Here is a 17,893-nt window from a genome sequence, read left to right on the forward strand (position 1 = left end):
CTAACCTCTGTTAATATGTAATGTAATCATTCATGTCTCTTTTAGCATAGCAATGTGACAAAAGTGCAACTGCTTACATTTTGAGGAAAATTATGTGGTAATATCAATACTCGACTATCTACATGGAATCCAAATCTCATCATCATCAAATTCCTGCCATGTACCCTCAAGGGGTGTACATGATATGATGCTACTACATGAAAAATTTACATCATTACTAACTTCCTATCTGCAATTTTCCTCCAAATCAGTCTGTTACTTGTCAAGGCTCCAACATTATCAGATCTTATATTTCTATCATCGAAGGCACTTTGTACTGTATCAATCCACCTATATCTTGGTCTTCCTCTGGGTCGTTTTCCTGCCAACCTGGCAGAGAACACTTGTTTTGCTAATCTTTCCTCGCCCATTCTGTTTAAGTGACCATACCATCTGAGATTAGCTCTGTTAACACATTCCTGGATGCTGATGATGTCAAGTTCTTTCCTAATATCCTCATTTTTAATATGATATTGCCATTGATGCCATCTGTTTATGCCTCTAATCTTTCTCAGGACTCTCATATCTGAGGTCTCTAGTCTTTGGTCAAGTGTTTTACTTCTGACCCATATCTCAGATCCATAAGATAAAACTGGTTTGAACACTGTCTTGTATACAGCTATTTTCTCTTTTATAATCCCTATGAATGTATTCAATTGACTTCCTATCATACCAGCTTTGTTGATTCTGTTGTCTAATTCTATATTTAATTTACCATCTTCACTAAAAATTGTACCTAAGTAGCTGAATGTTTTACTTGTTCCACAGGTTCTCCGTTCCAACACAGTTGACATTTTCAACGATTCTGCCTATTTTCATTGTCTTTGTCTTTTTATTGCTGACCTTCATACCATATCTATTACAACAGTTATTCAATTTAGTCAGAGAATCTTGCAGACTTGTAGCAATTTATTTAGAAGTATAACATCGTCTGCATAAAGCAAAGAGCTGACATTAACCTCTCCAATTTTGATATCATGTTTAATACCACTTTCCTTCATAATGTGATCCATATAGATAATGAATAACAGAGGGGATAATGTACATCCTTGTCTCACACCAGATTTAACATTAAACCATTTTGAGTTGTAAGTCCTTTATTTGACTTACAACTCAAATAAAGACTAAGTATTGCTTGATATAATGCCCCATTGACACCATATAACTGCAGCGTGTTGAATAGCTGCTCTCTTGGCACCTTATCATATGCCTTTTCCAAATCGACAAAACTTAAATACAGATCTTTGTTATATTCCCACGATTTTTCCACTATTTGTCGTAAAGTGAAGATCTGATCCTGACAGCCTAGTGGCGTGGCTAGGGGGTAGTCTGCCCCGAACGGCACTTTGAACCTTTTTGAACTTTTGCAGTTAATCCTAAAATACAGTCTCGAGAACTCATTTCCAAATATTTAAATATTACTGCGAATTTGCCTCACAATTGCTGTAAGTGTTGCTAGTTGTGAGAGGAGTTTTTCTAAATAAAATTTGATTAAGAATTACCTACATTACTATGAAATAGACTTTGCCAATGTCATAGACGATTTTGCTAACAGAAAAGGAAGAAAAATAACATTTTAGAATGTTGAAATTATAGTTTTACTTCAAGACTAAACATAGTGTTTTAATTTATTTCCCTATACATCATTTTGACTTTTTGTAGTAATTTGGTGTGTACTGAGAGGGGCGGCAAACTCAGGGACCTGAATCCAGCTTGTTCTTCACCAAGCTTTTCTTCCACAATTCTTCTCAACTGTTTCTCAAGTATACTTGCATAAATCTTACCAGGAACACTCAGTAGGAAAATACCTCTGTAATTCTCACATTCAGTTTTATTTCCTTTTTTATATATGGGTACTATGAGAGTCTACTCCAGTCATCGGGAATTCGTCCCTCTGTCCAGGCATTCTGAACTACGCAGTGCAGCCACTGTAAGACTTTTATACCACCATACTTCAGCATTTCTGGTCGAATATCATCTACTGCAGCTGCTTTTCCACATTTCAAGCCTTTGTTGGCTTTTTCTACTTCAAGTATGGATATGTATTCCTGACTGTATGCCTCTTGAGTGTTTTTTACCACTGTGCTATCACTGCTTGTTTCATTTAGTAATTTTTCGAAGTAATTACTCCATACTTCGAGGATATGTTTTTCTCCTGTTTTCATGCCACCTTTATCATCTCTAACTCCTTTTACAGCACTCTTTCCTCCATTCCTAAGCTTCTTCAACAACCTCCAGAATATTTTGCCACCTTCTTGATATTTATTTTCTATGTTCTTGCCAAAGTCCTCCAATGACTTTTGTTTAGCTTTCTTACATTTGTCTCTGTATTCTCTAAGAGCAAAAGTGACTTATTTGCCAGGAACTTTTGATATGCTTTCTTCTTTTCCTTCACTGCCTCTTTAACTTCCTGTGTTCACCCCATGGAGTTCTGATTTTTCTATCCTTGCAGACAACTTCACCACATGCCTCTCTAGCTGAATCAATCAAGGTTTTCTACAAGGCTTGCCACTGAATCTCCAAGGTTTGGTTCCTGTTCTGAAACTCTTTCAATTTTTCTTCAATATTCTTTGTGTATTTTAGTCTACAGTTCAAATCTGAGAGCTGCTTAACTTTTATTCGCTTTAAAACTTTCTTACATGTTATTCTTTTCAATATGAAATTCAATTTTATCCTGCTCAAGACTAAATAGCGATCGATTTCAAATCTGTACACTCTGGTGTCCTGCACCAGGGAGAAAACATCACTATCAACAATAACATAGTCAGAGACTTTTCTTATTCCTTGCATCTTCTCTCCATGTGAATTTGTGCACATTTTTATGTTGGAACATGGTGTTAGTAATAACCAGTCCATGTTCTGAGCAGAAATCCAACAGATATTTGCCATTATTGCTATAGCCATTTCTCTTATCCAACTCAGCTGTTACTTTATTACAAAAAGTGAGTACATTACTAAAACTTTCTAGAGAGTATCATTATGATCTATTCATGCCTGAATTCTGTCTAACACCCCTGAGATACTAAATGATCTATAATTTGCTACTGTTATCTTAAAGTCTCCTTTATATAATGGGACCATCATGCAGTCATTCACTACCATTTCTCTTGCATTTTCCCTTTAAACAAGGTGCTGATATCTCAACCATGGCTTATTCACATTGAAATTTCTTTAAAATTCTAAGCACCTTCAGTTCATTTAATTATATTCTCATGCTCTTTTCTCCAAATTTTCCCAAAATATTTTTGTATGTCTGACAATCATTTCCTACTCTGCTATTTAGATCCCCAACAAGGACCAACTTTTCCTTTTTCGTTGTGTCAGTTGCTTTTTCTAAAGCCTCAAAAAAAAAAATCCAAATCTCAGCCTAATAAAACACCTTTGAGATGAACTAGAACATCATTTGTAGGCAAGACTGGTACATTTATCAGTTGAAAGAACAGTCCAAAATCCCTTACTCCTACACAGAAGAAAGAGCTGGGTATTTTGCTAACAACTAGTGGATAGTATATCTAGAAAGGTACAAAGCATCAGGACCAATGTAGAGATCACATGCTACTGAAGTGTGTGTGCAATTTAATTTCTCTGAAACGTAGTGCTATCTCAGTACTTATTTTAACATAGCATGTTCTATTCACAATTAAGCATTTAAAATATTAAAGTTGAATTTTATATTTATGTATAAACTTTTTTGTGTGCCCACAGTATATAATTTTAAGAATAGCACATTTTAAATGCTCTGCTTTTTTTCTCCAAAACCTGTCTAAACCTAGAACTATAGTATTTATGTTGTTGATAAATAAAATCTTTGTGTGCAATATATCTTCCTATCCTCTTTAGCAAGATTCCCAGAAAACTACAATGCAAGATTAAGAGAGATGGCCTTGTTAACTACAGCTAGAGATGCTGATGATGAGATCATATGCAATGATTCTTCACCAGTGATGAATCAAATGGTAGTATCATTTTTTATGTATTTTTTATATATATAATCCCATGTAAAAAATAGTTGCAGTCAACTATCACTACATCAAGTTTGTAGAGAGAGAGATCAAAGGAATGCTTCATTATAGTGGGAAAAAAAAAAAAAAAAAGAGAGAGAGAGGGACCTTGAAAATTGCACTTGTATTATTGGGTTTTTGTCAGGACTTTCGTGCAGTAAGTGGTTTCAACACACTGGTGTATGCTATAGTAAAAACTATGAATATCGATATGGGCTTCACAGCTGTTACATATTCATTAAAAAAAAAATCCATAGCCTTTTCAAGGTGCTATTGCACTACAGGTTTATTCCTTTTATGGGTGGGGATGTCCGCACGATTAGCCTAGTGGCTTTCCACTTCACAACCATATGCCCGGGGAAGGAGTGTCCTGGGTTCAATTCTCATCACCGACGTGAGGAGCTTAAGGATCTTTCTCAGACATAGCCAAGTTAGCCAGTCTTGGGCGTGGACAGTAGGGTTTTTCTCTTCAGTTTATCTGGGGTTTTTTCCTTCCGCAAACAAGCAACCCCCCCCCCCCCCCCCCCGAATGCACATGAACTACAGTCATGAATACGTCCCAGCCATATATGCTGGTCCCGAGCCCAGATAAAATTGGGGAGTTGGGGAAAGCAATGGTGAACTACCCTGTAAAAATCTCGCCAGGAATATTTTGTGGGCAATGCCTGAGAAGTCACCTACGATCGGAAATGCCTGAAAAGGGAAAATCAGTCAGTCATGGGTGGGGATCACATTAAGAAAAAAATGCAAATTTAATTCATAAATGGTAAAAGGAGCATGTGATGTACTAAACAAAGCAACATAACATTCCAAGACTGCTGTAGCAAATTACTGACCGATCAGCATATCAGGAGTTGTTGTCAAAGTATCAGAGAAATTGGTCAAGAGCAAAATACAGAATGGAGAGATAGAAATGGAATACTGTATGGGAGATAGCATGGTTTTGTGAAGAGTAGATCATGCTTCAGTAACTTGCTCATGTTTTATAATACAGTGACAGCTGAATTGGATAAAGGTAATGGGTTTACAGTGAATACTGCTGGACTTTGCAAAGGCCTTTGACAGGGTACTACATGGAATCTTAATCAGTAAACTGCAACACATGGAGGATGGATATAGGGTTGGTGAGATGTATAGGAGGGTAGTTGATGGAGAGATATCAGAGAGTAGTGAGTTCAGGAGTAAAGTCCAAGAGAAGGCCTGTGACTAGTGGCGTGCTGCAGGGTTCTGTTCTTGGACCACTGCTATTTAATTTGTTCATTAATGATATAGGAAAGGAACTGCTCAGCTATTGCCAATGATGCAAAGTTGGGTAGAGCAATAGTTAATACACATGATGTGAAAATTTTGTAGGATGATTTGGATAGATTGGCAGACTGGGCTAACCAGAATGAATGTTAGTTTAATGTAACAAAGTATAAGGTTATGCATTTTGGGGTGAAAAGATTATCAGTGGAACCGTACTCCAGGAAATTAATGAAGCCAGAGACTTGTAAGTGTTAGTGGCTAGGGAGTTAAAGTTCAGGGAGCACATAGCAAAAGTAGCTAAAGCAGCTCATCAGATCACTTGGTTAATGAAGAATACTTAAGACATACAGAGACAAGCAGGTTATTGTTCCTCTTTATCAAGCCTTGATAAAACCCCATCTTGACTACTGTGTGTGCAGATCTAGGCACCAGGGTTTCTTGGTGATGGGGAGGAGGTAGACAGGATCCAGAGGCGAGTAACCAAGATGGTAGCAGATCTATGGAATAAACCTTAGGTTGAAGTACAGGTTGAAGATTTGTGGGTTACAGAAACTGGTTGATAGGCAAAAAAAGAGTGATATGAATGAGACAGATTAGAGCCAATGCTCTAATCTGTCTAATCTACAACGAATTACTGAGGCTAGGAGTAGTCATACAGATTAATTCAGAGAAAATTTTTCAGAATAGGTGTGGTGGTGGGAGAACTAGGGGCCATCCATGGAAACTGAGCAAGAGTATAGTTAGCAAGTGTTGCATGTGAAGAATGTTTATTTGTTACAAATGATACTGACTCACAATTATACTCACTAGATAAATTACATTCTTAAATAATTTCTAGATATTGCTGTGACATATATAGATATGAATAATGTTAGAACTAGGTTTTTTACTTGGAGAGTGGTGAATAAGTGGAATTGGGTGCCATGACTGTGCAAATGCTGAATAGTTCTTGACATGATGTTTAGGGCCTCCCTCCAATGAATCTAAACTTCTCAGAGTTGCCCATAATAATAATAAATATAGATTGATCAGTGGCGTCGCATGCCCATTTTGTTTAGGTGTGCTGTCGTGTGGGTTATGCAACCCATGCTCAAAATTTCACGTTCAGTTTGACTGTATGCATGGGCTTGCATCCGCAGAAAATTTTCCAGGTGTGTGGCAAAGCTTGGAGACAAATAACTACAGTGGTATCTCGCTAATCCGAACCTCTTTAGTCCAAACCCTCCAGTAATCCGAACTGCGGTTTGAAAGAAAAAAGTTTTATTATTTATTACGTATTATTATTTTGTGTACTATTATTTTTAATTAATAATTATTATTTTAACTATTATTATTTATTTTATTATTATTACGGTACGTATTATTTTCATGCTGTCAATTGTACGGTTATACTGGAGGACTATTCTGATTTATTGTGTATTCACGTTTGCTTTTTTATACTGTACAGTACGTACTGTATTTTCGGCATGAATCACAAATATACACAAAAACAGGAAATTTAAAACGTGCATGATTTGATTAAAAATATAAATCCAGATGTTGAAATTTCACAAACAGATGTTGCAGAATGGATTACAGATAGAACCGAAAGTGAATTTGAAATCAAATCAGATGATGAAATTATAAATATTACACTACAGAATGAATTAGAAGACGATGATGACGATGAACTCGAAGAAAAAAAAGTAAAACATGAAGAGGCAGCTGACAGTTTTAATATGTGTATAGAATGGACTAAGCAGAATGATAAGCCATCGCACAAAATTTTGTTGCTAATGCAGCTCCGAGAAGAAGCATTCGAAAAAAGTTTAGCTTCAAAGAAGCAAAAGAAAATCAGGGACTTTTTTACAAAGAAATAAAAAAAAAACTTTTTTGTGTTGTGTACAAGAAAGTGATATTTTTTATGTAAATTAAGTTACGTACTGAACTATGCAATCTTATTAAATCAGAATCCTCAACAATACAGGTACATACAAATTAAATTTTTTACTAAAATAAACTTGTGTACCGTATTATTATTATTTTTTTTTTTTGTTTTACTTTACAGTACAGTAGCTTTTTTCTATCAGTTAATTTATTTACAGAATTAAATTGATATACCATTTAGAATCTCATTATTTTTGTCTTAAACGCTAGTTATTGTTGTCTCTTGGGAAGAAATTCACTAATCCGAATGAGCACGGTTTTTATTAGTTCGGATTAACGAGATACCACTGTACATCAATAAATTTTTATAATTATTGATTTAATTAAATAATTACATCAATAAACGTCTTTTAGCATTTTTTGATGTAATTTTGTCGATGTAAACTATAAATAGATTATTTTAATTTTACATTGATTTTAATGATCTTTAATTCTTGGGAAAAAGTATTCAGAATTAATACAGTTTTTTGCACAATTTCATATATAAAAAAAATGTGCCCCGTTACCCCCTCTGCGGACATCCATGACCATGTGATTGCATTTTTATCGATGTACGAAAGTTTTGAGAGTGCATAGTGCATCAGCGCTCATCTTAATTGGTCCAATGCAATTAATTTCAGGATAACTTTGAATACTTCTGCATAGAGTGGGGAAACAATCTGTTTGTTTTAGAATTTATTAGAAAACAACAATGAAGAAGAATGCTATATTTGGTTGATATATCTGAAATACTCAAAGATGAAAATATTTGAACCATTATTTATAAGACATGTAACGATAGGAAAGAATAAGTGTGAGTAGAAACAAATTATTAATTTGTTTCTACAATGGTAAACAAATTATTAATAATTATCATTTGTGATATATGTCCTATAAGTTGCTGGGTAGAGCGAGTAGCACGATCCTCTAAAGTCTAAACATGAATAAGTGAATTTATGATGGCATATTAAAAAAAAAAATTTATGAAGAGAGAGAGAGTATTTCAGGAATAAATATGGTTTGATGGAGCAGCAAATCATCTCGTAAAATCATCTCATAAAATTCTTGGAAAATGGAGAGAAATACATATGTTATGTGTATTTCTCTCCATTTACCAAGAATTTTGTTTTGTTTACTGAGACTCAGTATACATAACATCCGATCATTATCAGAATAATCCACACGTTCAGGAATCCTAAATTCATTAGTGTTTTTTTTTTTTTTTTTACTGTCAGCAGTTCTTCGGTCTTATCAATCTCACATATGCTGGTATTATCAAAAGATTTGATCTCTGTTATCAATTGTTATAAAGAGGGGGATTATTTATTAATTAATTTATTTATTATCAATCCTCATTTGTTATGAGATTTTCCCTATAACGATTATTTCTAATTTCCGAGTATTTTTATTTATATGAACAAGGGTTCAATTCCGATTGGTGCAATGACTTTTAACTGTTTCTTTCAGAATCCAAAAAATCACTGACTCAAGACCAAATACAAAATATACACATTTAATAAAACAAAAATAATATATACACTTCAAATAAAATTACACAACTACAAAATTAACTGGATCCAAGGCCTTTTAAAATAAACTTACACTTTAGAGATCAACCATTCTTTGACTCATTCTATTACTGGTTTATTTAATATATACTTAATCACGTCTACTAGACTAAACACCTTGTTTACACAATAACAAAATGTTCATAGTCAGTTTCTTTGTTAAGGCCTTTTTATAAGATTCCCTCCTTTTTCGATAGAATCCTTTCTCATCACCCTTATGTAGCACACATTATTCCTCCTGACTCTGAAGTAAGATATTCTGAATTCACCGAAGTATAAGTACTCTTATACTGTACCAGCAAAAAAGGTTTCTTCTACTGATTTATCTAAGTTGTTAAATTTCGACTCCTTTTCTAGTAGAAATAGCAGATAGATCCGGCGTTATTAAAACAGAGGAAATTTTCAATCAGCGTTTCCTCAAACATTCCTATAGAACGTCAATTGCAATATTTTCTTTTATTTACCAATACTTATTTACAGTCTTAACTCCTCCACTTTAAACGCTCACAATTCTACGATTCCTTTTTCGGAATCTTTTATTAATATGTTCACATACGTATGAATGTGAACATGAACAAAATGAAGGATAGAGTGCTGTATGGAGACTCGTTAGTACGAGGTGTGTTAGTAGAGGATTTGACAAAATTGTACCAACCTGGTGCGACCATAAAGGATGTAACTGAGTTTATTAGAGAGCAAAAGGAAAGGGTGAAAGAAATGATCGTTGTGGCAGGTACGAATGATTTGAAAGGAGATAAAATGGAAATGATAGAAGACCTGAATGAATTGTTTGAGGTAGCAAAAGAAAAGAGTGAGAGAGTTAGAATGATCAGTCTTTTGCCACGGTATGACAGTGAAATGTTTAAAAGGAGGGCCATAATTGCGAATGACTTTATGCGTGGGTTATGTATGACGAGTGGTGTGGAATTTGTGGACGTGTGGAGTGAGTTTGATGGGCGAAAGGATCTATATAAGATGGATGGCTTGCATTTGAATGGTTATGGTGTAAGAAGACTTGAGAAAGTGTTGCTGAATGCAGTGGATGTGCAAATTCAGAGAAACTAGATTTGTTAAAGGGGGGGGGGAGTAGATATACAGTCCTTAGGGAGGCAGTTGAATGTAAGAATGAATATAATATGCTAGAGCAAATAAGGACAACAAACCAGAGTGGGATAGTTAATATAAGGCATCAAGGTAGGGTTGGGGCCAATGGGGGTCTTAAATTCATGTACACTAATACTAGGAGTATTAGGAACAAGAAGGAAGAGTTTTGGCCATGGTTGGCACTTCCAGACCACAGGTTATTGGTATTAGTGAAACATGGCTGACTGTAGATGATATAACTAGTGGGATTGAATGTGATGGGTATAGCGTGTTCAGGAATGACAGAGAGAATAAAATGGGGGGAGGAGTATTGTTGATGATAGCTGATGAGCTACAGCCAAGGAGAATAGAAGTTGAATTGCAGGATAGAGAAAAGAGCACATTTGAGGCCATTTGGTGTGAGATTGTGGCTAGCAGAACTAAATATACAATTGGGTTCCTCTATAGACCAGGTGATGGAAAAGATGGTGGTGACAATATGCACAAGCAAATAGAAGAAATGAGTGGAAGGAGGGTGATTATTATGGGAGATTTCAACTATGGTCGCATTGATTGGAGTGAGGAGAGGACACACGGGAGGAAGGAATTGGATTTTATGCGGTTATTAAGGGATAACTATCTGCGACAGCATGTAATGGAAAATACTAGGGGTCAGAGAGTGCTTGACCTAGTAATTACATCTGAGGATTTGGCTGTAACAAATATGACCACATTGCCACCAATCGGTGAGAGTGATCATAGGGTTTTGACTTGGGAGGTGGCTAAAGGTGTAGAATTTTCAATTAAGACAGGGTACATTTGGAATTATTGGGCTGGAAAGTATGACAAGCTTAGGAGCTTGATTGGCTCAGTGCCATGGCATGTACAACTGCAAGGACTAGAAGTTGATAGTGCATGTAGTTAAGAAATGCTTGCATGAAGCAATGGCTGACTGTATACCTAGAGTCCAAATAATAAATCAAGTAGGGGTTAAATGGATGAATAACACCATTAAGCTTGAGCTGCAAAAAAAGAAACAACTATGGAGGGAATTTAAGGAGAAAGGTGACCGGCAGGCACATGAACGGTATAAAGCGCAGGCCAGAAGGGTGACGAGTGTGGTAAGAAAAGCAAAAAAGGATTATGAAAGAACATTGGCCATGCAGGCTAAAGAGAATCCTACACAGTTTTTTAGATATGTAGCAAGTAAAAGGAAAAATGTACATGGCAGAATGATTTTAAAGAATGCCGATGGTAGGGAGGTAACTGAATCAGTTGAGATAGCTGAGTTACTGAGTGAGCACTTTGCAAGAATATATCATCCAGGTGGTGACATTGAAGAAACGAATAAACCAGTAGATTATACGGGAATTGTGGTGAATGAAGTGGAGGTGAGTAGTCTATTGCATAACCTCAATGTCAATACATCTGTGGGATTGGATGGTATACCAGATGGTATGTACAACTGCAAGGACTAGAAGTTGATAGTGCATGTAGTTAAGAAATGCTTGCATGAAGCAATGGCTGACTGTATACCTAGAGTCCAAATAATAAATCAAGTAGGGGTTAAATGGATGAATAACACCATTAAGCTTGAGCTGCAAAAAAAGAAACAACTATGGAGGGAATTTAAGGAGAAAGGTGACTGGCAGGCACATGAACGGTATAAAGCGCAGGCCAGAAGGGTGACGAGTGTGGTAAGAAAAGCAAAAAAGGATTATGAAAGAACATTGGCCATGCAGGCTAAAGAGAATCCTACACAGTTTTTTAGATATGTAGCAAGTAAAAGGAAAAATGTACATGGCAGAATGATTTTAAAGAATGCCGATGGTAGGGAGGTAACTGAATTACTGAGTGAGCACTTTGCAAGAATATATCATCCAGGTGGTGACATTGAAGAAACGAATAAACCAGTAGATTATACGGGAATTGTGGTGAATGAAGTGGAGGTGAGTAGTCTATTGCATAACCTCAATGTCAATACATCTGTGGGATTGGATGGTATACCAGCTCGTGTAGTACGAGAAGCAGCTAAAGATTTGTCAGTACCCTTGACCATTTTGTTTAATTTGAGTCTCGGGTCTGGGTTAGTCCCGAGCGGGTGGAAGGAGGGGAAAATAGTTCCACTGCATAAAGGTGGTTCCAAGACTGCTGTTGTAAATTACCGACCAATTAGCATATCAGGAATCATTGTCAAGGTCTTAGAGAAATTAGTCAAGAAAAGAATACAGGATTGGATAGATGAAAATGGGATATTGTATGGGGGACAACATGGTTTTGTGAAGGGTAGATCATGCCTCAGTAACTTGCTCACGTTTTATAACACAGTGATGGCTGAACTGGATAGGGGTAATGGGTTTACAGTGATACTACTGGACCTTGCCAAGGCCTTTGACAGGATACCACATGGAACCCTAATTAGTAAACTGGAGCAGATGGGAATAGATATAGGGTTGGTGAGATGGATAGGAGGGTGGTTGAAGGAGAGATACCAGAGAGTGGTTTATTCAGGAGTGGAGTCAAAAAGACGTCTTGTGACTAGTGGAGTGCCGCAGGGCTCTGTTCTTGGACCACTGCTTTTCAATTTGTTCATCAATGATATTGGAAAGGATTTGAGAGGAAGTGTTCACTTGTTTGCTGATGATGCAAAGTTGGGTAGAGCAATTGTGAGTGCACAGGATGTCAAAATTTTACAGGATGATTTGGATAGTTTGGAGGACTGGGCTAGGAAAAATGGATGTCAGTTTAATGTGGCAAAGTGTAAGGTTATGCACTTTGGGGTGAAAAGAATAGCAGCAGTATATCGCATAGGTGGAACCGTACTCCAGGAGATTGATGAAGCCAGGGATTTGGGAGTGCTGGTGAATACGGAGTTGAAGTTTAGGGGGCACATTGCAAAAGTAACTAAAACAGCTCACCAAATCACTTGGCTTATGAAAAATACTTTAACATGCAGAGAGAAGCAAGTTGTTGTTCCTCTGTATCGAGCCTTGATAAGACCCCATCTGGACTTCTGTGCCCAGTTATGGGCACCAGGGTTTCTTCGTGATGGGGAGGAAGTGGAGAGGGTCCAGAGACGAGTGACCAAGATGATAGGTCTGTGGAATGAACCTTATGAGAATAGGTTGAGGATTTGTGGGTTGCAGAAATTGGACGATAGGCGAAGGAGGGGTGATATGATTGAGACATTCAAATTACTGAAGGGTTTTTATAAGATTGATCCAGAAGATATTTTTGAAAATATGACTGGTGGTGGGAGGACTAGGGGCCATTAATGGAAGCTGGGCAAGAGCGTGGTTGACAAGGGTGTTAGAGCTAGGTTTTTTACTTGGAGAGTGGTGAATGAGTGGAATAAGCTTCCAGTCTGTTGTGGGTGCTACGACCGTGAATGAGTTCAAGGCAAGATATGATAGATACTGTGTGAATGTTGAATAGTTGTTCCAGACATGATGTTTGCGCCTCCCTCGATGAGTCTGTCGACTCCTTGGAGTTTCCTGGAACAATAACAATAATAATAATGTTCCTGACTGTCACATAAAAACTTAATTTCTAAGAACAAAATTTTTCTGGCCTGCGTTCTTAAACTTCCATTAACTCCCTTTTATTTTTTCTCCGTTAATTCCATACCGAATGCTCACTTGTTGTTTCCATTACCTCGATACTGAATGCTCTCTCTGTCAGCTGTCAATCACCCAAACTCCTCGGCGAGCATGCGTGCTCCATGAAAGTGGCAAGCAAGAAGTTATGTATAATGGCTGACGTGTCGTGTCAGTTAGCATTACGAGAATGTCTTTACAAGCACACACAGCACTTAATAATTTTAATAAAATTTCTGAAATTAACACAACTATTCAAATCCAGTAAGTAATTTTTTTTAAATCCTGCACATTGCAAGTGCTGACAATATGTATTATGAAACCAAATAAACAAATAAAAAACAGTCATAATTTAAAATTATGAATATTTTTACAGTGGTATTTTGTTGTAGATCGACAATATCTTATAAATTTTATTCAGGAATAGATATTTTTTTACTGTCTGTTGTTTCTGAAGACTAGAATAAAAATGTCTCTATATATCATTAAGAAACTTTGCAATCTTAACAGATGCTATACTGCAGAAGCAAAAGAAAAAACAATTAGCATTTTTCTAGTAACATCCACTTTCAAATTTTCAGTTCCAGAAAATTTGAAAACACAATCGGTTATTGTGTCAACCAATCCAATTGAATGCTGTCATCTTGTCATGAGTTGAGCGCTTTCTGTATCCAATACAGCCATTGGATACAGAAAGCGCTCAACTCATGACAAGATGACAGCATTCAATTGGATTGGTCGACACAATAACCAATCACAGCTGCTAGGTTCTGGGTGAGCTCAAAATCGTAGCTCACCTAGCCATGCCTTCTCAGCGGTTTAAAAATACTACAATGCTAAGAATTTGACCTGCTGCACCCTCTTTACATCTTTTCGAAGGGCTCAAAGGTGTATGCATTTTGAAAGCACACCCGAGCTATTAATGCGAATGTGATGCAATGTTTACCCATCGAAAAGTGCCCTCTTCATGAAGCACTAAAGCTTTATTACCCTCGTGAAGAGGACAATGAAGCATTAGCATATTGTGTTAAATTTTAGGAATCACACGAAGTCTGCAAACAATTGGGGGAGTCTTTAACGGCATAAATGCAAAAATATAATATCGGTGATACTGATATTTCGTGGATGAGCACCGCACACATAGCACACCCGGAATATTTGCCCCTGAGATTGATGAGCTAAAACATTATGACTACCCCTAGCCTCCTTTGGCCAAGAACTGTTTGTGCCCATCTTGGCAGTGATTCCATTAGACTAAGGTATTCTAAACTAACTAGAATAACATCCTAGAGGTCAACAACTGAGTGAGGCACTGTTGAGTAGCAGATGTTGTGCTCCACAATTCCAAAATATGGGATTAAAATCAGGAGAATTATGCTCCTAGGGGAGCCTACAGAGCATTTGGATATGTTCTTCAAACCATGTCTGCACAATGTGAGCTTTGTGACATTGGGGGGGTAGGTTCAGTGTCTTGCTGGAACAGGCCAGAACCATTGGTTCTGGCCTGTTCCAGCAAGAAGGTGTGGTGAAACTGTGGAGAGTCACTGGACTCTCCACAGCTTCACCTTTTTTTAGTATTCAGTTGTTGCATGTGAAGAATATTCATTTGTTACAAATGATATTGACTCACAATTATACTAACTAGATAAATTGCATTCTTAAATAATTTCTGTATCTTGCTGTGACATATATAGATATGAATAATTGTCACTGTCATTATTATTATTACATGACACCTCCAGAGAGTCCAATGACTCATCGAGGGAGGGCAACTACTCTACAACTCTCTGCCTCCACCACTCAATTCACCAACCAGCTACAACGAACCGCAACTATAATCATCTTCTACACCAACGGCATCTACTACCTACCACCACTAGTATTTTCACAGGCAATCACAAACATCCATGCCCACGGCAGGATTTGAATCTGCAGCCTTTTAGCTGGAGAGCGGATATACTAACCACTTATAATTTAAATTTATAACTTTTTATAAGCCAACCAGGCCAGCTTATAAAATCAATTATAATTATTACAGTTATTTTATAAAAATTAATAATAATCCATTTTCTTAACAGGCTGAAAGGGAAGTGACTACTAGCAATCCTTTTGCAAGAAATGAAAATGTTACTGGAGAAAATGGTTCCTCGTTTAATATATCAGCTATTAGACATACTGATTTAAGAACAGAAAGAGAGAGAGCAAAGTATTTAGAACTATTACCAGATACAGATGTTATAATGGATGCAGGGGGCTATGAAGTACCTCTGCCACTGGGTAATCACCACAGGTCAAATGCAGAAGTAGTCAAACCAGTACTAAACTATGCAGAACTACAAAGAACAAGGTCATCCATCAATAACCACCTGCCTAGTGCCCCTATTGTAATAATTAATGAAAATGGTGAACCAGAACTATCATCAGTAGTTAACCAACCTGGTATTCCTTATTATTCGCAAGTTTATCCCAATTCTATACAGCTAAATGGAGTTACAACAAACTGCTTACTTCATTGTAAAAATAAACCAAAACTATACAGAATGAATGAAGCTTATGTGTGTGGTGAAAATGATGATTTCTGCACATCAACCACTCTACCTCAACTTTGCAGCAAGAGCAACAATACTTCATTGTTTATTTCATTACCTTCCACATCTGGACAGTATGAAACCTCACAAACTGAAAACCCTCTTTATCATAACTCTACTGAACTGAATAGAGCTATGAAAAACAATTTATGTAGGAGTATAGACTCTTTAGATGATGACCAGTGGTCATTATCAACCGCATCCACTGCCCCTTGTAATGGACATTCAAATTCTGTATCTAGCAGCAATCGTAATAGTGGAATTTCTACATTATCAGCTCTATCTGGTGTGGAACTTGACTATATTCCTCAGTCTTCGTGGTGCTGAAGAAAGGTGTTATTTTTCACAAATTTTTTAAGGAATGACACATTTCCTTTCCTTCATCACCAAGAATCTTTTATACAAATTACAAAACTGTACTTTGTAAATATTCTTAAACCTTTTTTAAGATAAGCATTCTAACTTAATCTGTTGGGTTCATAAATATTTATGAATATATATGATTTGTATGGTTTTGTATTAAGAAGGAGGATTTTCTAATACAAAATATATACTTACATGGCGTAAAATAAATTTCTTGATTCATATGAAAGAATTGCAAATTCTGGTCCAAATCCGAGCAAAAATGAAATTTTCCTAGATGTCTCATTTTCATTACTTAAAAAGTCATTTTATTTTATGAAATGTATCATATTTGATTGTATGTACATTAAACATCATATGTAATTATTTCCATACTTCACTGTTGCAAGACCGAAAGAAATTTGACAATGTGTATTGTAGTATAGTAAATTATATGATACAATATGTAAAAGAGAATGTGAATGAGTGATATTTTCCATGTAAACAAATTGTAATGTTATCTACTTTGAATTTAAATAATGAGGTGAAATTATTATTTGCACCTGCAAAGCATGGTGCTTTTTTCACCAATATAGGGCATCACTTGTTTAAAATTTTGTATGTTGGACCGAAAACCAAAAGTGACATTTAGGAAATTTTTGATATACGTTTTTTTCTCCAATTTTAATTTTTAGTTTTCAGCAAGTAAGAAAAGAAAAACTTCTTCTCAGAATAAATTTGTGTATACTTTCAATTTAGCATGTAACTAAATATATTTTTACTTCTGTAAGTAGCACTGATGCCTGTGCAAGAACTCTTAAGTTCTCTAGTCCAAAAGGAGTATCATCATCATCATAATATGTTAGGTATTCAAATATGTTGCTCATCTGGCTACTTCATTTAAAACATTTGTGTACAATCATTAGTGGGAATGTGATCCAAAAATTGTAAATATCATAAATACAATCATGGTGGTATATCTGTGATTTCAAGAACTATGTAGATATTTTCATTCACCAGATAGTATTCCCAGTGTTAAGAAATAGTTATAACAACAAAGAAATGGGTTTAAGGAACAAATTTGTTTGACTAATGAAATGTTTTCTTTGTGAATGGACTCAGCAGCATTCTGTAAATGTCTTTTCATTTTGTAAATGTTGCTAGGAAATACTGTAAATATGTGTAATAAATATTTTAATGTCAAATCTTTTTTATGTGCTTATTTTATTTAACTTCAGTGGGCAGATTTTCTATTTCTATATAGACTTTTATTATTATAGGATCATTCAAAGCACAGTATACAGAATTTTATAAAGTAGTTATTTAAAACTTAAAATTTATTTATATTTAAATTAAAAGAAATACAGTTCAGAGCATAATAAGATGAAGAGTGGACAAAAATTTTTGAAAGACAACTAAGTATGAAAGTGACAACATCTAATGCCATCTACTAGAAAATAAGGTAGCAACTTAAGTTAGTTATGACTGAGCTAAAAACTATTGTGAAATGAATGCACGAACCT

General features: G+C 35.9%; 1 protein-coding gene across 1 annotated transcript in view; it reads left to right on the top strand.

Annotated features, from left to right (window-relative positions):
- LOC150096198 (proto-oncogene tyrosine-protein kinase ROS-like) overlaps positions 1–17,569 on the top strand; it is a 481,253-nt gene extending 463,684 nt beyond the window's left edge. Inside the window, exons 39-40 of the mRNA XM_090409003.1 lie at positions 3,880–3,995; positions 15,519–17,569. Coding sequence (XP_090265129.1) covers positions 3,880–3,995; positions 15,519–16,355 — 953 coding nt within the window. The 3' untranslated portion in view covers positions 16,356–17,569. The remainder of the gene's footprint in view (positions 1–3,879; positions 3,996–15,518) is intronic.
- The last annotated feature ends 324 nt before the right edge of the window (positions 17,570–17,893 follow it).

This window comes from Typopeltis vanoorti, chromosome 19, assembly GCF_054136105.1.
Source record: "Typopeltis vanoorti isolate ZY-2024b chromosome 19, IOZ_Tvanoo_1.0, whole genome shotgun sequence".
NCBI lineage: Eukaryota > Metazoa > Arthropoda > Arachnida > Uropygi > Thelyphonidae > Typopeltis > Typopeltis vanoorti.